Genomic DNA, 20,460 nt, shown 5'->3' with positions numbered 1-20,460 from the left:
CGTGGCAGCCGCCTCAGCGCCGTGGCAGCTCCTCCCCTCTCCCCGCAATGACCGGAGGTGACTTTGCTGACTCCTGGCTGTCAGTGCCTTCACAGTCCCCGTCCCTCACTGTCCCGCTCCATGGCTGCTTGCTCCCTCTGCATGGGCCAAGGGGCCTGAGAGACCAGGTGCCGTGGGATCCCCATCTCTAAATGGAGAGTACAAGGCCTCATCATGACCTTGGGCTTCTGCTCGCCAAGGCCACAGGCTCCAACTCCAGCCTTCCTGTGTGATATGGAATGAGTGGCCATTCCCTGGGCCTCCACGCCCACCTGTACAACAGAGATCGGACCACAGCCCCCACCCAGCTTCCCCTGCACCAGCTGACTGAGTTCACACAGCACCCCTGCATGGTGACCTTGACCACCCACCCCTCCCCCTTGCAGGTGCAGCTGGGGGCCTGGGCAGTGATAGGGCTTGGTCAAGGTCATCTGGCCAGGAAGTGGTGCAGTGGGATTAAGGCGCGTGCAGGCTGAGAGGAGACAGTGGTGATGGCGCCACACGGATTTCCCAGTTCCGGCACTTGTCTTGTGACCGTGTGACCATGCGTTTTTGTTCTAGAAAATGCACACTACCAGCCGGCGCCATGGCTCAATAGGCTAATCCTCCACCTTGCGGCGCCGGCACACTGGGTTCTAGTCCTGGTCGGGGCGCCAGATTCTGTCCCGGTTGCCCCTCTTCCAGGCCAGCTCTCTGCTGTGGCCAGGGAGTGCAGTGGAGGATGGCCCAAGTGTTTGGGCCCTGCACCCCATGGGAGACCAGAAGAAGCACCTGGCTCCTGCCTTCGGATTAGCGTGGTGTGCCGGCCGCAGTGTGCCAGCCATGGCGGCCATTGGAGGGTGAACCAATGGCAAAAAGGAAGACCTTTCTCTCTGTCTCTCTCTCTTACTATCCATTCTGCCTGTCAAAAAAAAAAAATTAAAAAAAAATGCACACTACCATATCGGCGGCATTGGTGTATCCCATACTGTAATTTCTCCCCTGTGACTTTGAGATTAGTTCCAAATATCAAAAACCTAAAAACACCCAAAATATAAAACATAAAAGCAAGCCACTGAGGCCGGTGTTCCTTCCACGCGGGGCTCAGGGTCTGCCCAGGCAGGAGGGGCTGGGCGGGGCTGCCGGCAGGGGCGCGGGCAGTGCTCACCACCCCGCCAGGTAGCTGATGGAGGCCATGTCACCCTCTCTGTGTAAAGGGGGAAACAGAGGCTCAGAGTTGTCCAGACATTGCCTGAGGCCACACGGCCAGCAAGGGCAGGTTGAGGGGCCGGTGTAGTGATGCAGTGGGTTAAGCCCCTGCCTGTATGGCCAGCAACCTCCCATATCGAGTGCTACTCCAAATTCCAGCTACTTTGTTTCCAATCCTGCTGACGCACCTGGGAAAGCAGAGGAAGGTGGCCCAGTGCTTGGACCCCTGCCGCCTCTGTGGGAGACCCGAATGGAGTTCCTGCCTCCTGGCTTCAGCTTGGCCCAGCCCCGGCCATCATGGCTGTGTGGGGAGTGAAAAAGCAGATGGAAGATTTCTCTCTCTCTCTCTCTCTCTCTCTCTCTCTCTCCATTTCTATATTACTTTGTCTTTTGAATAAATAAAATGAATATTTAAAAGTAAAGGGAGGGGAGGAGTCGGTGCTGTGGTGCAGCAGCGGGTTAAAGCCGCCACCTGCAGCACCGGCATCCCATATGGGCACTGGTTTGATTCCTGGCTGCTCCACTTCCGATCCAGCTCTCTGCCATGGCCTGGAAAAGCAGTAAAAGATGGCTCAAGTGCCTGGACTCCTGCACCCACGTGGGAGACCCAGAAGAAGCTCCAGGCTCCTGGCTTTGGATGGGCCCAGCCCTGGCTGTTGCAGCCATTTGAGGAGTGAACCAGCGATGTAAGATCTCTCTTTCAGGAAGGAAAAAAAAAAATCTCTGTTTCTCTCTGCCTGCCTGTGCCTCTCTGTAACTCTGCTTTCTAGGTAGGTAGGTAGGTAGGTAGGTAGGTAGATAGATAGATAATAGATAGATAGATACATAGATAATAGAGAGGGGGGAACCAGCTGGTGTCTGTCCTGGAGCGGCACCTTCCTGGAGAGCAGAGAAGGACTCAAAGGGGCTGGGAAGGGCAGGGGAGGTCGAGGTGGAGCGGGGACCCTGGGTGCTGCGCTGCTGGGGCCCAGGGCACTGAGCCAAGTCCCACCCCGGGCCCTGCCCTCCATCACCCTCAGCCCTCCCTGGGAGGGTCGGGGGTCCTGGGCTCCCACCCGGGCGGGCTGATTGATGCTGCATGCCCCCCCCCCCCGGGCTTGTCCCAGGAGCTGGTCCCCTCGTCCGTACCGCGGGCTGCTGCGTGTTTTCTTGTCTCTGATTGTAAACAGATTTGACTAAAGAGGTAAATTAGAAGTTAATTAGAGAGAACATGATTGATGAGGCAGTTTGCTGTGATTGGGAGGCGTGGAAAGATGGGGGCGCCCCGCGTGGGGGAGGAGAGATTCACAGGCGGCGGCTCTACGGGGAGCAGCGATGGCCAAGGCTGTGGATCCCAGGTGGGACGCTCCATGAGACCCTGGGCCAGACCCTGCTGGGCTCGGGTGCAGCAGGCAGCCACCCTGGATGTGGCCAGAACTTTGGTGCAGATGTGCAGGCTGGGGCGGGGAAGGCCCTCCTGGCCTGCGCATTTCCTTGAAACCCATACCTCCATCTTCCAGGTTAGGCGACTGAGACTCAAAGGGCTGAACCCATTCACCAAGCCACAGCGCTGCTCAGGACAGAGCTGAGACAGACCTGGAGAGTGGTGCTAGTCTGAGGTCCAGGCTGTTTGCCTGGTCACAGCGTCTAACCCCAGCCGTGCCCTCTACAGCACCCACTTACATACCTCCGGCAACAGTGAGCTCACTTCCTCCCGAGGAGGCAGGACAGCTGTGGCCGTGACAAGATCCGTCCCGTGTGCTTCTGATCTGACTCCACCCAGCTCCGCTTCCAGCGCTGGATCTGTCACCTGCCTGCCCTTCGATCCCCCAGGTCACAGACCCACAGGGTAAGGAGGAGCCGTCGAGGTCCCCCTACCCCACTCCCTCATTCTCCTGGGGACACTGAGGCCCAGAGAGGGATGCAGAACAGCAGAGTGACACAGGGAACCAGTGTCGCTGTGGGGTCAGACTCCCCTGTGGCTGAAATTCGGGGCTGAGTTCCCCCGGGCCCACCCTCTGCTCCCAGCTGTCATCACCATTCATCTATCTGTTCCTTTCCCCGCTCCATTCAGTCAGCAAGATTTACTAAGGCCTGCCCACGTTCTCAGCTCTGCGGACACGAGAGTGAGACGGCCAGGCTGACCGCCTGTGGGCTCACAACGGTGAGGAGGGGTGATGCCCATAGTAAGGGCTTCGGGGTAGGGGCTGTGAGGACACCCGGAGAGGGAGGCTACGGAGGGGCCCTGAGCTGAGCTCTGGCAGAGGGATTCCTAGTGGAGATAGCATGGTACCTTCTAGAAGCTTCCAGAAGACCCAGTAGTGGAAGCGTGGGAGGATGCTGGTGGGAGGTGAGGTTACATGAGAAAGCCCAAGTGGCACACGGAAGCCGATGGAGCTGGCGGAACAAGCCGGTCTGAGTTTCAAGCCAGGGGGATGGCCATGTTGGCATCAGTGGAGGCCTCGTGGCTCTGTGGGGTCCCTGCAGGTGGAGAGAGATGGGCCATGGGCAGGGCGGGGGTGGATGGGTGAGTGAGTGGCTCCTCCCTGAGATGTGGCAGCCCAGTGGAGGCCCAGATCTGTGGGGCGTGTTCAGGAGAGGCTGGAAGGCCAGGGCTGGCCACAGTGGGACACCGCCTACTGATGACCTCCCCAACGTGAACACGTGTGCTCTGCAGGCCCCTCCCATCTGATGCCCCCTTCCCTGGCCAGTGAGGCAGTGTCCCTCTGGGGCAGGGCAGGAGAGGCCTGGGCGGGGGACCAGGGCTGGGCAGAGCAGAGCAGAAGGGCTCCTGTCCAGGCTGGCAGAGGCCGCGTGTCCTGGGCAGTGGCCTCCTTCCTACTGTGCTTGGTTGGTGGAGCTGGGGGTCCAGCCTCACGCCATGGGCTCCCCCAGACATGTGTGGGGCTCAGCTGGGGAACGGACACTGAGTCCGACTCCGGGAGTTGGGCCTTGATCAGCCCTGGGGGGCTGCGGCTGAGACCCTGCCTGCTCCTGACTACGGAGCTGGTGCCCAGGTCGCCAGGCGCCGCAGTGACGGACGTGTGCCTTGACAGCAACCTTCAGCCTACTCCCACTCTACACATAAAGCAACAGAGGCTCAGAGAGGGAAAGGACTCCAGGTCGCACAGCCCCAAGGAGGCAGAGTGGGGCTCTGAGGCCAGCACAGAGCGTGCACCCAGACAGTGCACCAGCTGCCTCTGGAGTGCCCGGCTGGGCCTTTCCAGCCCCTGGGGACGCATGGGCGGGAGACAGCCGCTGCCCATGAGTAGTGGGGGCCTCAGTTCTGAGGGCAGCAGCACAGGGATGGAGTCGCAGAGGCAGGAGCTGAGGCCGGGGCTGAGCCGGGGCTCGCAGGACACGCACTGGGCCTTTGGCCGGAGGTGGCCTCCTTGGGGGCATGGGCCTTCTGACCTTTTCCCCAGCCAGTGCTGGGCTTCCGGTTCCTGTGGCGGCTCAGGGCCCCTGGGGACACAGGATGGAGGGGACCCAGGACCCAGCCTCGGCCCTGCCCGTCCACGGAACACGAGGCCACAGAAGTCTCTACACTTCCCTGGGCCCCATTTTTCCCACCTGTACACTGAGACAGTGCAGCAGGATGACATCCAGAGTCCCTGACAGCTATAGATTATTCTAGAGTGAGGACAAATAAATCAACTGCTCGCGTTCTCTGAGCCTGTGCTGCGTGCCAGGTGCTGACTGTGTGTTTCTTGAAAATCTCTCACTTTACTTCCTCGAGGCAGCAAGGAAGCTCTCACGGCAGTCTCCACCCGGAGGGAGGAGGCCGAGGCTCTGGCAGGTGAGTGGCGTCCTAGGAATCGCGCAGGTGCGATGGGGTGAGGCTGGATCCGAGCCTGCCCCTGCTGCCTTCCAGTGAGGGCGCACGCAGCTCCCCACACGCATGGGGAGTCACCCCCACTGGCCAATGGCCAGCACTGGGGTGCAGCGGATTAAGATGCTGCCTGTGACACCGGCATCCCACGTGGGCAGGGGTTCGAGTCCCAGCTGCTCCACTTCCAATCCAGCTCCCTGCTAATGCACCTGTGAAGGTGGCAAGTCATCGATGGCTCAAGTATCTGGGCCCCTACCACCCACGTGGGAGACCCAGACTGAGTTCCAGGCTCCTGGCTTTAACCTGGCTGCTGTAGGCATTTGGAAAGTGAACCAGCAAATGGAACCTCTCTCTCTCTCTCTCTCCCCTCAACCCCCTTTCTGACACTCTGCCTTTCAAACAAATATATAAATAAGTAAATCTTAGGAAAAAGAGAGCACAGGCTGGTGGGGTTGGGGTACGGGGTACCTGGAGCATGGGAGGGAAAGCGCAGCTGATGGGGTAGAAGTCAGTGGGAATAAGCAAATGTGCAACTCTGGCCGAGTCGCTTTAATCCCCTCCAGGATCAGTTCGTCCATCAGCAAAATGGGAGAATGACAGCCCACGCCTGAGGACAGCTTAAATGGGATGACATATTTAAAGTCGAAGGTACAGAGCCCACTTGTTACAGGCGCGCCTAGATTCTGTCTCAGCTGCTCTTCCTGACAACCCTGGGCTCCAGTGGAGGAGAGGAGCACATTTCTCAGGCAAGGAATCAGCCCAGAGCGGGCAAGAGACATGCCCGAGGCCACACAGGGCCAGTGGCTGCGCCAAGTGGGTGAGCCCACAGTACCTCGGCCACGTCTGCTCCCCTGGGGGTGGGGAGGCCCAGGGGCGCAGTATGTGGGATCCCAGCTGGCGAGGTCCCGACTTAGTGGGGAATGTATCCCCTCTGTGGATCGCTGTGGCCTGAGTTACAGGCTTTGGTGAGTTCCATGAAAGACGGGAACAGATTTGGACCATTTCAGTCTAATTGCCCAGCACCGCTGTCCAGGTCCTGCCAATGGATCGTGGACCCGGGGGCATCGGCAGACAGATGAGGCCTCAGCTCCAGCCAGGACCCCTCAAGGGAAAGCCCTGCCTCGCCCCAGGCCCTGGGTCAAGTAGGTCAAGCCTTGTCCTCACCCTCAACCTTGCCTGAAATTCCACCATTAGAAAGTCATTGCTTCATTCCTCTGGTTTAAAGCTGCAGCCCTGGTTTGATTTTATATTTATTAATTTTTATTTATTTGCAAGAGAGAGACAGAGACAAAGAGATGGATACAGGGATTTTTTATCCAGTGGTTCACTACCCAATGTCAAATGCACACTTGTCCCCAGCCCTGGTTTTAAAGGCTTGGTAGGGAGAATGTTAGCTGATGTGCGTGGGCTGTGCTGGGAGCCTCGGTGTCCCGGGCGCCTGGCGCGGTCTCCATCCATCCCCTTACCTTCTCGTACCTAGGAGGACTGAGCTGAAGAGGCTCTTGATTGAGTCTTGATCAGGTTGTACCCTCCCATTTTATTTATTGTTTAATATGTTTATTTGAAAGGCAGAGGGACAGAGAGGGAGAGACACACACACATACATACACAGAGAGAGAGAGAGGGGTCTTCCATCTGCTGGTTCACTCCCCAGATGGCTGCAACAGCTGGGGCTGGGCCAGGCTGAAGTTCCAGGCTGCACCTGGAACCCTCCCGGTCTCTCATGTGGGTGGCAGGGACCCAAGCACGTGAGCCACCCCCCGCTGTCTTCCCAGATGCACTATCAGGGAGCGGGTCTGGAAGTAGAGCAGCTGGGACTCGAACTGGCGCTCTGAGAAGGGATGCCAGCATTGCAGGAGTGGCTTAACCCACTGTGCCACCCTGCTGGGCCCTGAAATAAATCTTGGTGCCCAGCTCAAAGCAAGTGCTCAGATGTTCACCCTTGTGGGCTCGGTGGCGTCCTAGGCCTGGGCCTGCCCTAGAGTGGTCAGCACTGCCCCCTCCATTACGGCAGTCACAGCCATGTGCAGCTGCTGAGCCCTGGAAATGGGGCGCACTGTGTAGACCTGGGCCACGAGTGTGAAACCCACAGCAGGTTTTGATGACTCAGTATGTAAAAAGGAAGGTAAAATATCTCGCCAACCGCGTGCTCCAGGGAGCAGTTACTTGGTGCAGTAGTTAAGACGCCCCTTGGAATGGCGGGCATCCCATAGCAGAGCCCCTGAGCGCAAGTCCTGGCCCTGCTTCCGAGTCCAGCTTCCTGCTAATGGACACCCTGGGTGGCACCAGGTGACGGCTCAAGTCCTGAGTCCCTGCTGCCCACATGGGAGACCCTAATTGAGTTAGGGCCCCTGGCTTTGTCCTATATGGCAGGTGTTTGGGAGGAGAGATCTCTGTCTCTCTCTTTGCCTTTCAAATAAAGTAAAAATAAATCAAAATTCAAAAACATGGGACTGGTGCAGCAGGTTAAGCCGCCACCTGCGATGCCAGTGTCCCTTAGGGGCATCTGTTCAAGTCCCCATGACTGCCCCGCTTCTGATGCAGCTCCCTGCTAGTGCGCCTGAGAAAGCGGCAGAAGATGATCCAAGTGCTTGGGCCCCTGCACTCCACGTGGGAGGCCCTGCCAGAGTCCCAGGCTCCTGGCCTCGGCTTGGTCCAGCTGTTGGGGTCATTTGGGAAGTGAATCAGTGGATGGAAGATCTTGCTCACTCACTCTCTCTCTGAGTCTTACTCTCTGTCACTCTGCCTTTCAAATAAAACAAAATTTAAGTAAATAAATTTTGGATTCTAGATGGTGTCTTCCCTCTACATTGTCCTTCTAGGCTGGAATCTCAAAGAAAAATCTCTGGGGGGACCGTCTGGGTCTCCATGGGTTAATAGCCTGGCAGAAGCAGGGGTGAGGCGGGGAGACACCCCCATGCCCCTGGCTCCAGGCCTAGGCATGGCCCTCGGCCTGCACAAGGCCCGCCCGGGAGGCCTGGGAGCACCGGAGGAGGCCGAGAGCTGCTGAAGACTGCGTCTGCCCAGCAGGGGGGACCTGGGTGTGCATCGGTGCTGGAGCAGGTGGGCGGGGGCTGCGGGTCCGTGTGACAGGTGTGTAGTCTGACTGCAGAAGCCACGCAAGGCTCCTGCTCCTGCCCAGCCCCCAGGGAAGCCAGTTACGGAGTGAGTCATCAGAGCAGAGTGCCTGTGCTGCCCCCAGCGGGGAGCTGGGGCAGGGGCTCCCTCACCCCAGGAGGCTGCCTGGGCCCAGCTCAAGGAACCTGTTGGAATCCTCGCCGTGGCCCACTGCATCGCCGCATGGGACACACCAGGGATGCTTGGGGAGTGGGTAGATCCCAGGTACCCCCGCCCCTGGGACCAGACTGAAAGGGACCCCTCCCCCACACCCCAGGCAGGGGCCTGAGCGCAGGCACAGTCTCCCTAGAGATTCTGAATCTCTCTGAAGACTGACAACTCTGTGTCCAGACCTGGCTGTACCCTGGGGCCCCCTGGGGGACTTTTCAAAAGCCTGATGTTCATTCCTGGACCTGACCCGCAAAACAATCACGTTCAAGTCTCAGACCTGAGCCAGCGCCAGATCAGCCCTAGAAGGAAGTCTGGTGGGGAGGGAAAGTTGTGGGGCTCAGAGAGGGGCAGCAACTCGCCCAGGTCACACAGCAAGCTGGTGGCCAAGCCAGTCTGGGAGCGCAGGTCTCTTTCTGACCCGGGCCCACCAGAGGCAGGCAGTGGTGGCACAGTGCTTCACTTCAATAATGCTGGAACCTGGTGCAGCCTGGGCCGCCGCAGCAATGGGGCGGGAGCCTCAGTGGCCATTCGTGGAGCTGTATCCAAATCTTGGGCAGTAATTTAGGACATTTAATTAAAGGGGGAGAAATAGGGACACCCCGCGCTCCCTGCCTCCTGTTATAATGAGTGAAATACACCAGGCCGTAAAAGGAAATGCTGTCGGAGACGTAGCTTCGATGTTTTATCGCCAAGTTTTATTTGCTGATGTAAACGTAATCGCTGGAAACTGGAGCTCTATTAAAACACATATTTTTCACACATCCGGGGCCCTGCCTGTCCCCCGCCTCTCCCTCTGGGCTGCTTCGCCCACCTCCTGGGGTCAGCAGTGCGGCTCTCCGGCCGTGTCTATGCCAAGCCTGGGTTTCCCTGCCGGTTTCATACCCTCCCGTGGCAGATAAGACTCTAATAGAATTCCATTGCTCCTTGGAGCTCAGTAATGCATGCTGGAAACTAGGCGGCTACATACGAAAGCCATTGTTCCCCTTTATAAATGGGCTCCCTCGAAGCCGGGGACCGTGGGGTCTCCGATAAGCACTCGCGAAGGCTCGCTCCGCATGTTACTGGTGTGTTAAAGCTTCGAGCGCGGCTTCCGTTGCTCATTGTTAGAGCCTGATACATTTAAGCAGTTTCTCATGAATCAGGCAGCTCAGGAGTTTCCCCCTCTCGGCATTGATAGATGAGCGAAAGGAAGCCATTTAGACGGCGCTGTACAGGCCCCGGCCCACACGGTAAATGATTTCCAATGCCTGGTTTAATTTATTTTTAAATGAAATTTGTTATTGATTCTGGATTAAAAGGACAAATCTTACGGCTGTTACCACTGACAGAGCCATGGCGCTCAAGTGACACCTCTCAAGGAGGGGAGGGAGCGCGGCCGCCCCGAGTCCGGGGAAGGGGCAGGCTCTTCTGGGAGCTCAGCTCAGGCGCAGGAGGCCACACAACATTTTCTGCTGGGGGGCGGGGGGGGGACGTTTTATAAAAGATTTATTCATATGTATTTGAAAGGCAGAGTGATAGGGAAAGACAGCGATGGAGAGATCTTCCATCTACTGGTTCACTCCCCAAATGGCTTCAAAGGCCAGGAGGGCTGGGCCAGGATGAAACCAGGAACCTGGAGCTCCAGCCTCGGCTCCCACACAGGTGGCAGGGGTCCAAGCACTGGGGCCGTCATCCCAGCACTACCGATGAGAGCATTAGCAGGGGCTGGGTGGAGAGCAGAGCATCTGAGACTCGAACCGGCATTCCTGTGCGGGAGGCAGGCATCGAAAGTGGCGGGAAACAACCCCACTGCACCACAATGCCATCCCCTTCGGGAACGCTTTATTTTTTTTTTAAGATTTATTTGTCTGAAAGGCATAGTTACACACAGAGAGAGAGACAGACACACAGAGAGAGACAGACACAGACACAGACACAGAAAGAGTTAGATCTTCCGTATCCTTGTTCACTCCCCAAATGGCCACCCATATGGATGCTGGTTATAATTCCAGCTGCTCCACTCCTGATCCAGTTCCCTGCAATGTACTTAGAAAAGCAGTGGAAGATGGCCCAAGTATTTGGAGCCCTGCCGCCCACGTGGGAGAACCGGAAGAATCTCCTGGCTTCTGGCTTCAGCTTGGTCCAGCCCCAGCCATCGGGGCCATCTAGGGAATGAGCCAGCAGATGGAAAATACCTCTCTGTAACTCTGACTTTCAAATAAATGAATAAATCTTTAAGGAACAAAAATCCTCTTTGGGTGTGGGTGTTTGGCACCTGGTTTGAGTCCCAGCTCCTCCACTACCAACCCAGTTTCCTGCTAATGTGCACCCTGGGTGGCAGCAGATGGCACCTCAAGTTTCTGGGTAGCTGCCGTCCACGAGGGAGACTGAAACTGAGTTCCAGGCTCCTGGCTTCAGCCTGACCCAGCCCTGGCTGTGGCAGGCGTTTGGGCATTCCCAGTGGATGAAAGGTCTGTCTTTCAAAGAAAATGAAAATGAATAAGTAAAAAAAATTTTTTTAGAAGAGCATCTTTCCCAACTAAAACGTTTGACAGGATGTCCTTTCTGAGCCTCACTTGTGTAGTGGAAACGGCAGGGATATCTGCCTCCTGGCATCCACACGATTGCCAGATGCTTGTCGAGTTGCTTCCAGGGGATGGGAGACCACCTGTCCCCCAGAGCAGGCCCAGAGCAAAAGGCGTGATGCTCACCCGCCCTTGTGAATCGCAGGAGGCTGCCTCCTGGGTCCTCTCTGGTTACCTTCTGCCTCACCTGGGCTCTCCACTTCCACACTGCCTGCCATTTACAGATGAGAGACACAGTTACACAGGCTGGTGATTTGTCCTTTCACATCCAGCTCTGGCCTACCTCCCTGGGCAACCTCGTGCAGGTTACCTCACCTCTCTGAGCTTTGGTTTCCTCTTCTGTAAGAGAAGGAAGGCAACACTATGGGTGTCGGGAGCTGTGTGGATTAGGTGAGACGGAGGATGCAATTGTGAGCTGTGTTGCAGCAACTACAGATGGGGCAGTGTGGTACAGTGGGAGGGCCCTGAGCTGTGAAACAGGCCTGAATCTAGTTTGTCATGATTAGCTGCGGGCTTGGAGGAAGTCACTCCCCATCTCTGGGTCTGGAAAGAGGCTTGGCAGAAGTAGAGATGCACAGGTGTTATATGGGACCACAGGCTCTGGAATCAAACATGCTGCTGCTCTACCACTGCCTTGCTGTGTGACTTTGGGTAAGACACTTAACCTTTCTGAGCCTGTTGCTTATCTGTAGACTAACAGCAGCCTACATGGTCAGCATGTAGCAGGTATTTACTATGTGTCAGACACTGTTTTAAATGCTTTCCAGGGGCCGGCTACGTGGCACAGTAGGTTAATCCTCTGCCTGCGGTGCCAGCATCCCATATGGGCGCCAGTTCTAGTCACTGCTGCCCCTCTTCCAATCAAGCTCTCTGCTATGGCCTGGGAAAGCAGTAGAAGATGGCCCAAGTGCTTAGGCCCCTGCACCCATATGGGAGACCAGGAAGAAGCACCTGGCTCCTGGCTTTGGTTTGGTGGAGCTCCGGCTGTTGTGGCCATCTGGTGAGTGAACCAACGGAAGGAAGACTTTTCTCTCTGAATCTCCCTCTCACTGTCTGTAACTCTACCTCTCAAATAAATAAATAAAATATTTTTTAAAAAAGAGCTTTCTGTAAAAAAAAATGCTTTCCAGATAGCAACTCCTTTAATCCTCACAGTAATGTTGTGAGAGAAGTATTATTGTCCTTATTTACAAACAAAGAAACTGAGACCAGAACAGGGCTACCATGTGGCAGGAGCCACAACTCAGGCATTGTGGCTTCAGAGCCCACATTTATCATCACGCCATGCTACCCTATGACCTGGTTGCTCTGAGGATGAAGTGGAATGATTGTATTTGTAGCTCAGTGCTGCATATACAGCCATGGGCCAACAGGGGCTCAGAAAATGGGAGACGGTAGTAGGCGCTTCCACCTGTAGGTGACTCAGGCTGTGCCTTGGACAATAGGGGATATGTCTAGACAGAGGGGAAAGCAAGCATCAAGTGCAGGGGATGCACTGGGCAGGGCCATGACATTGCGAAGCTAAGGCACACCCAGGGAGGGAACAGTGACCGGAACACAGAGTGTGTGCAGGAGGAGAGGCTGAGACCTTGAATGCAAGGTAAAGGAGTTGGGCTTTCTCAAATAAACAAGGCCATTGGAGGGTTTTGAGAAGAGTTGTTATGTCATGAGATGTTTCGAAGCCTTCCAGTCTCTGGAGGTCTGTCCTTGAAAGGATCTTAGAAGTTATTAGGTTTAACGTTGTTCCAAATGTGGGGAGAGGAGATTCCTGGAGGTCAGCCATGCCAGTGGCAGAGCAGTCTGACCCACTCCCTGTGCAGCCCCCACGCAGCCCCTTGTTTACTCCTTAACCCTCGTCTCGGCCACACTCACTCCATCCTGCGGTTTAAGAGAAGAAAGCCCTTGGCTTGACCCCTGGCTCCCCTACCACCTGCGGCTGGGGCTGAGTCCCTTCCCAGGCTGGTGCTGCCAGGTGAGCTCAGAGTACCAGCTCTTTCTCTCTTTCACGGGAGTGCCGGTGCTCATTTCGTTGGGAGTGAGGCTCGGGTGCATTAATGAGTGAGGAAATGCTGGCATAGGGTCCAAGGCACCGACCAGCTTGGAATACCCTAAATACCACTGCTGTGTGGGAAGAGTGCAAAGAGGCAGAAACGGGCCCGGCCCAGCAGGATCTGTCCGCGGTGCTGAAACGCGGCTTGTGGAAGCGCGACACTGGGGAGTTGTCCTTAGTTTTGAAGGGCCTGGAGTGATGCTGGCGATCATGGGCCCCCTCCAGTGTGCTGCCTGTCATAATAATGGAAGGAGGGAGGTGCACGAGCAGAGTGAAGGTAGCGAAGGAGGGGCAGCCACTGGGCACCATAGCTAAGTGCCGCTTCACTTGGGATGCCCACACCCCCTATCAGAGGGCCTGGAGTACCTGCTCTACGCCCGACTCTGGCCTCCTACTAACACACACCCTGAGAGGCAGCAAGCGATGGCTCAAGTACTTTGGTCTCTGCCACCTATCTGGGAGGCCTGGATTGAGTTTCAGGCTCCTGGCTTTGGCCTGGACCAACCCTGACTGTTACTGTAGGCATTTGGAGAGTGAAATGGTGAGTGGGTATTGTTTCTGTCTTTCAAAATAAATAAACAAATAATAAGAGAAAGAAGAGCAGAGGACATGCCCCTTGGGCTTTAACCTCATTCTCAGACTGGGGCGCTGACCGCGACGGCAGACGCTGGAACCACGATGGTCTGTCCATGGTGCTGAACTCTGCCGCACAGAGCGGGCTGGGCCTCTCTCCGCGGTACGGAAAAGCTGGGGGTCAGCTGGCGCTGTCCACCTGCTAGCACTGAGCCCGCGGCGGACAAGGCCTCATCGGGAACTAGGCCTTCAGGAGGGCAAGGGAAGATAGCAGGAGGGACGCTGCCCGGGCGTCGGGGCCGCGGGCCGTGGGACTTTAGACAGGCTAATTGTCTGGTTTAGGTGCTGCAGCATCTTTTAAATGGGACCACAGGTCTAGCTTTCTGTCTGTACTGAGGGTCGTCCCAACAGCCCAGGTAACATGGTCAGGGTAAGAATCAGAGGATCTCGTTGGATTCCTGCTCTTGGAGTGGCTCCATTCCCCCCTCCCCTGCCGCACACAGACATACGCATGCACACGCAGACACACACTACACTCACACGGATTCAGTGTGGGCTCATGGGTCCGGGAAGGGAGCCCCGCAGTCCAGAAGGGGGCGATCCGATCCACTGTGCAGGACCAAGCATCTCAGCTAGCAGGAGCCTAGTCAGCTGGCCTGCCCTGCTTCCATTACGCAGACGCCAAAACTGAGTCCCAGAGAAAGGAGCAACGACAATAATTACTAAGCTGCTGCCACGTAAGACGCTTCGTGGTAAGCGCGTTGCATACACGACTCCTCAAAGCCTCACCACGCCCCCTGGAGGCAGCTACTGCTGACCCCATTTCTCAGATGAAGACCTTGAGGTTCAGACAGGGACAGGATCACAAAGGCTGCGGCAGAGCCTTATAACGGGGTTCCTCCCCCTCACCTCCAGCCCCCCACCCCCTGGAGCCCGGCACCACCCTGATAGCAAAGTTGGGGCTCCCCTCGGGGCCCGCCGAGTGTGGCAGCAGGTGAACTGCGTTGTGCCCTGCGCCTGCAGGGAAGTATTTGTCTGTTTCCGAGCGGGCTGGATTATGCTTCCCGTGCAGCTGGTCCCCAGGGTGGCTTCCTCCACACCACGTTGCCCCACCCCCGCTCTCGGGCGGCTGAAAGTTGCGGGTACCGCTTTAAAAATCCCAGCCTGGGCAAAACTTTGATGATAAATCAAGCGGCGGATCCCTCCGCCGCCGCCTGCTCCGGGCGGGCGGGAGGGTGCGGCGGCGGCGGCGCGAGCGGCGTGGCCTTCCGCGGAAGGGAAGAGTCCCGCAGTCGGAGGCGGCCGGCGGGGCGTGCGCTCGCTGCCCGCAGCCGGGGCCGGGCCGGATCGGCCGAGGGCTGGGGCCGGGGCTGGGCGGGGGCCACGCACGAGGAGCCGCAGCGGGAGTCGGGCAGCCAGGCCACCCAGGGCAGGGGACGGCGGGCGCGGGCTCTGCGGTCTCCCGAGCCCCAATGTGAGGCGGCGGCGCCCCCGGCCCGAGCGCGCACCATGGGGGCCCCGCTCGCGGTGGCGCTGGGCGCCCTTCACTACCTGGCACTTTTCCTGCAACTCGGCGGCGCCACGCGAGCCGCCGGCCGCGCGCCCTGGGACAACCACGTCTCCGGCCACGGTGAGTTCGGTCGCCTCCCCCGCGGACTTCCCCACCCAACCCCACCCCGGGCCGCGCTGCTCCAACTTGGCCACCCTGAGGCTTGAACCCTCGCTGGCTAAGGCTGACCTCTCGGGGCGCCCCCTGCTGGGGCCACAGACCCACCCTGGCACCCGAGCCAGGCCTGCGGAGGAGGGGGCTCCCGGGGTGCACCCCCACTCCCGCATCGGAGAAGCCCCTCACACACACTCACCCATCCACGCACCTCCACGCGGCACAGCCATTTGCCACCGGGAAACGCGCAGAGCCACACTCGCGGCTTTCTCACACTCACAACTCCTGGCTTGCATCTGCACACGCCTCGGGTCCCCTCCTCACTCACCAGCACTCACACCTATGCCCACTGCACACACGCATCAAGCAGTGCATCGTGGGCTCTCGCCCTGCCTGCTGGCACTCAGGCGTGCGCTCACACTCACTTGTGAACGCACTTTGCTCGCCTACTCCTCTCTGCCCATCTGTGGGCTTAACCCCACAGCTTCCCTTGCCGCCTCCTTCCCCACCCTGCCCCTGCGATCGCTGGGAAGGACCTGGGGAGCAGGAGACCCTGCCTCTTGAGAGCTGGCAGCCTGGAGCTGCAGCTCCCTCAGCCGAGTGCCAGGCAGGGAGGGAGTCTCAGCGGGAGCCACTCCGTGGCACTGGGATAGTTGGGGTGCTGTTTCCAGCCCAAGCAGGGGGTGGCAGAGGAATGTTGCTTCCAGAGGGGGGCAGGAAACCCCTGCTACCTTTCCTTTGGGTCCCCCCATCTGCATCGCTGGCCCAAAGGGACTGAAATGTGGGAGGCGTCCGTTCCAGCCGCCGTGGGAGCTGGGAGCCAGTATGCATTTCCAGCACGGGGCTGCCTGTCAGAAGCTCCTCGCCCCATAGGAGCCCAAGTTGGCAGCAGAGTTGCATCGTCTGAGGCTGGCAGCTGTGGGGGCTCCCCCTGCTCCCTGACAGGCCCCGCGATGGGCACTGGGGCACAGGCGAAACCTAAGAACCCTTGTTCCAGCCATGCCTTGCCTGCAGGGGCTCCCAGTGGCACCAATGCTGCCTGCCAGGGGCAGGGGGGCTGCACTAGCCTGGGTGATTTATTCCAACAGGAAAGAGTGAGGGGTGTGTGATAGACAGGGAGGTTTGCTGGAGCATGACGGACAAGTGGATTGCTCCAAGGGAGAAGGGGGCTTCCAAAGCCATCCTAGGGTCTCTGCTTTTGGTGAACTGTGACCCCCTGCACCCTCTGCCTCACTGCACCCAGCAGCCCTGCTCTAAGAATCATTTGTGCACCTCGCTTCTCCCGGCGTGGCTGGAGTAGTGGTGAACACGGAGAGTTATTTCCATCTTCAACTTATAGCTGGGGAAACCGAGATTCAGACAGGTGAAGGGAGCTGCCCAAGGTCACAGTGAAAGAGTGGCCGGGTCAGGACAGGGCCCAGGGGCTATGGGGCAAAGACAGTGCTTCTTCCAGGACATTCGTCTCCCTGTCAGGTTCCCTCCCATTCAAAGGAAACTACGAATTCCTCCCTCCCCACCTCCTCGCCCCGTCCGCTGGGTTCCTTGGCGTAGCTGGAACTTGAACACCGGCAGGCTTCTCCAAGGAAGGACTTCCCTGAGTTTGCAGCCCTAAGAGGTGCAAGGACTGGGGCTCTGCAGTTACCCATCCCTCGAGCACCAGACCCAGAATTTGGGTGCTACTCTGTCACTCCCAAGAAAGTAGGGTCTGCCCTCTGTGTGACAGTCCCCGCCTGCCCCCTGGTGCCAGGTATGCAGGGGGGGCACAGCTCCACCCCACCAGCTGTTCTCTCCCGTGGGCATCCTGGAGAGGGCCAACCAAGGCCCGGGGAGGGGCTGGCTGCAGGGGCAGCCTGGCTTCTCTCCTAGACCCCCTGTGTGGCCCAGAGTAAATGAGTCTCTCATCCCGGGCTCCCTCTGTCCCTTAAGAACCGACAGGCTGTGCTGCCCTGCAGGGTCCAGGCTGCCTTCGCCTGACAATGCTGGATTCAAGTCACCAAGTTGTGGCTGCCGAGGGGCCCCCACAGCTGCCCCTGTGCTGGGCCAAGTGCCCGCCACCACAGGAAGGGTTTGGAGCCACTCACTTAATCACAAAGAGAAACTGTTATTAATGATAGTGAGACGCGGCGAATAAGTGGGTCATGTCTAATAAGCCATTTGTGTTCAGGAGGAGAATACCAATTTGATAAAAGCTGTGTGTGCTGAAAAGGATCAGAAATTGCTGTTTAGCAGATTGGAGCCTGATCGTTTCCTTATTCCTGAGCTCCGTGCGTTCTCAGCTGATTCAGGAAATGTGGCCAGGTCGGGAAGGTGTCTGTGGCTGGGGGTGAGGGGTGGGGGGTGGCGGGCTGGGGAGGGGCCCACTGAGCCAGCCGCTTGGAGGCTGGTCGCCACTCCAGCTCCATCTGAGCTCAGCACAGCCACCGGCGTAGTGCCTTCTGCCTGCCTGGCCCTGGCTGGGGAGAGGGAGAGCCCGCGGTCAGATGGGTCGGCAAAGATGTGGGTCTCCCTGCCCCTCTTCCTCCTCCTTCAGTCGACCCACTTGGAAGCTTTGTCGAGGTGTGAGGAGTGAATGAGGAGTGAACGGTGCTAGTTCTCAAGAGGTGCCAGGCTCTGGGGTGGGGGGCAGGGTGGTAGCCAGCATCTGTACACAGTAGGTGTTACATAAATGGTAGTGGATTCTTTCTGTATTAATATTTCTTTTCCCTTATCAGAAAAGGTTAGCTCCAATGCTGGGAGCTCAGCAGAGGTGGGGGGATAGGGAGCCGAGATGTATGAAGCGCCTACTGTATGCTCAAGCCCCTGGCCCATGGTAACTGCCCTGGCTGGCATCCCTCATGCAAGGCTGGTGTGGGCCACACGAGGAGGCAGGCTCAGGGGGCACCAGTGCTTTACCCAAGGCCACAGAGTGTGCAGGGATCCGGCGCATTCAGAAAGAAGGTATCTCCGGCAGCTCTGGGTCTGCTTCCTGCAGAACAGCCTGGAGGCAGACTGGCCCAGTGACCTGACAAAACTTCTTCCCTGCCTACCCTAACCCAACCTGCTCCCTTCAGCTCCCCAGAGGACCCACAAAGCACCGGGGGCTCCACTGAGAGGAGCCCTCAGCTCATGAAGTGACAGCACCTTGCAAGTTAGGAGCAGGCTGCGGGGCCGGACTCCTTATCCAGTGCTCTGTCCAGATCTGGGCCAGGGCAGGGATCCAGGAGGCAGGGTCTTTTGTGAGGAGCTTTGCAGACCCCCAGCCTCGGAGTACCACCCACCACCATGGAATTTGTAACTGTGCAGCCCTCAGGGTTCTCCCAAACCTCATGGCCCAGGTGGTTCTTAATAGGATCCAGAACCTACAGTTTAATAAGCTCCTCATTCAGCCATGCCTGATGGGAGGGGTGGGGGCAGAGAATTGTCAGGGTCTAGGGCTGCCTTGGTTTGACTTCGCCTAGGAGGGAGAGGTCCAGATCAGTCTAAGTGTATTGGATCCTGTGAGGAGCCCCAGGAAACCTCACGTTGCAGCCAACATGCACACACGCACGCACACACACACACACAGGCACCAGGCTAACACCTTCAATTATTAATACACCCCAATGCAGACAAAGACCCTGGCTTGGCCGAGCGCTTCATCCATTGAGTGATTCCCTGTCCTGAGGTTCTGTCTGTGGTCTGTGACCAGCAGGGAGCAGTGGGGCAGGGTGGGAGGAGGGGGGCGGCACTGGGCCATTTGGCAAGCGGTCTGTGCACTGAAAAATGACTCTGGCTTCCTCGTGTTCCTCACTGGACTGCTAGTATCTCACCATCAATAAGCCGCTGGTTTGGTGGCTGGAGCACCGAGAAAATTGAGTCCTGTCTTCCAAAGGTTGTGGTGCTGAAAGTGTGCTGGCTTTGGTCTCGGGCTCCACGATTAGTCTATCAATTATGCCTGTGGACGCTGTGCCTGGGGCTGTGGCGCCCTCCTCCTGCGGGGAACTGGCCCTCACGCGCCGTCGCCCCCAAGTCCTTCACGCCAATTGGCTGTGACATCTTGCCCACCGGCTGCTCCCACAGCCTTTCCCCCAAACAAGGGGAGCCGCGGGTGGCCAGTTGGATGCAGGGCATTCGGCTGCTGGCCACCGTGATGGCAGGGGTGATAGACGAAGTCTCCCTGTGGCAAAGGAACAGGCAAGGCAGTGGGAGCCAGGCGAGTGTCCCCTCTGGCCCACCTGGCACCAGGACAGGAGATGGAGCCCTGGGGAGGAGCCGTCAGGGTCCCGCATACCCTGTCCCTCACCCCCTCCTTATACACAGAAGGACTGGGGCCCGGGGCCGGGGGATCTGCCCCAAGCCGCCGGGGAGGCTGTGCCCTGGCTGTGGGATCACATGGTCCCATTCTGGGCACAGAGAGGCAGACTTCTGGAAGCAGATGTTTATTGGTGTCACAGAAGGACCTTCCTGGTCTGATTTGATTCTTACAGGAGCCCTGAGCGGGGGATAGGGGGACTGCCCCAGGGCCCCAGTATAGGTGACAAGAACAAGCCTTGCAGAGGCTAAGCGGCTGTGCACGGTCGCACGCCTGGCAGGTGCGGGCTCCAGCGCCAGTGCTTGTAAAGCTTCGGTGCCCAAGAAGGAGTGGGGGGAGGCCTGAAGTTGCACGCTAGGGCGAGGCCTCAGGACCTGGCTTCATGGTGGAGGGAGCATGCTGACCCCCATGCTGTCCACCTGGGAGGATGCCCAGGGCCGAATCCCGAACATGAGAATAGTGACGGGGCATGCAGGAGAGGGGCAGGTGCCAGGAAGAGACGGGCAGGGCAGCCTGAAACAGCGCACTGTTGACGCTCCTGGACATGGAGGCAGCTTCCCTTGCATCCGGGCTCCAGCGCAGTGCCCAGCCCAGGGAGCCGGCAGGGAGGGAAGGGAAAGGGTGGATGGCCAGGAGGACCAGGCGCGGGTCACACGCCTAAACTGTTGTTCACTCCAAGTTAATATATTCTTAAACATTCAAATAATTTTGTCAGGAACCCATGTTTATAGTAAAAAGAAATAAATAAATAAGTAACCCCAGCGTTGGAGCCCCTCCTTGTCCCTGTGGCCACAGCAGGGATGTCCCGGGATGGGCAAGGCTGACGTCACCTTTGGATGAGCGGCCCCAGGCCCAGCGCCTTGGGGTGTGTGTGAGACCCTGCAGCCCTGAGGGTAATGGGGTTCAAGGGCAGTGCCCTCCTTCCTCGACCCCCAGGGAGTCTCCTCCATCAGAAAACGGGAAGAAATCCATGCCCCCACCAGTCGGTGACCCTGGAATCCAGGCCCATCCCAG

At 58.1% G+C, this 20,460-nt stretch overlaps 1 protein-coding gene across 1 annotated transcript in view; it reads left to right on the top strand.

The window, feature by feature from the left end:
- Positions 1-14,785: 14,785 nt before the first annotated feature.
- The window catches only part of VSTM2L (V-set and transmembrane domain containing 2 like), a 29,344-nt gene continuing 23,669 nt past the window's right edge, over positions 14,786-20,460 (top strand). The window contains exon 1 of the mRNA XM_002710772.5: positions 14,786-15,143. Coding sequence (XP_002710818.1) covers positions 15,023-15,143 — 121 coding nt within the window. The 5' untranslated portion in view covers positions 14,786-15,022. The remainder of the gene's footprint in view (positions 15,144-20,460) is intronic.

The sequence above is a fragment of the Oryctolagus cuniculus genome, chromosome 11 (genome assembly GCF_964237555.1).
Source record: "Oryctolagus cuniculus chromosome 11, mOryCun1.1, whole genome shotgun sequence".
Classification (NCBI taxonomy): domain Eukaryota; kingdom Metazoa; phylum Chordata; class Mammalia; order Lagomorpha; family Leporidae; genus Oryctolagus; species Oryctolagus cuniculus.
This window is presented reverse-complemented; position numbering and strand designations above follow the sequence as displayed.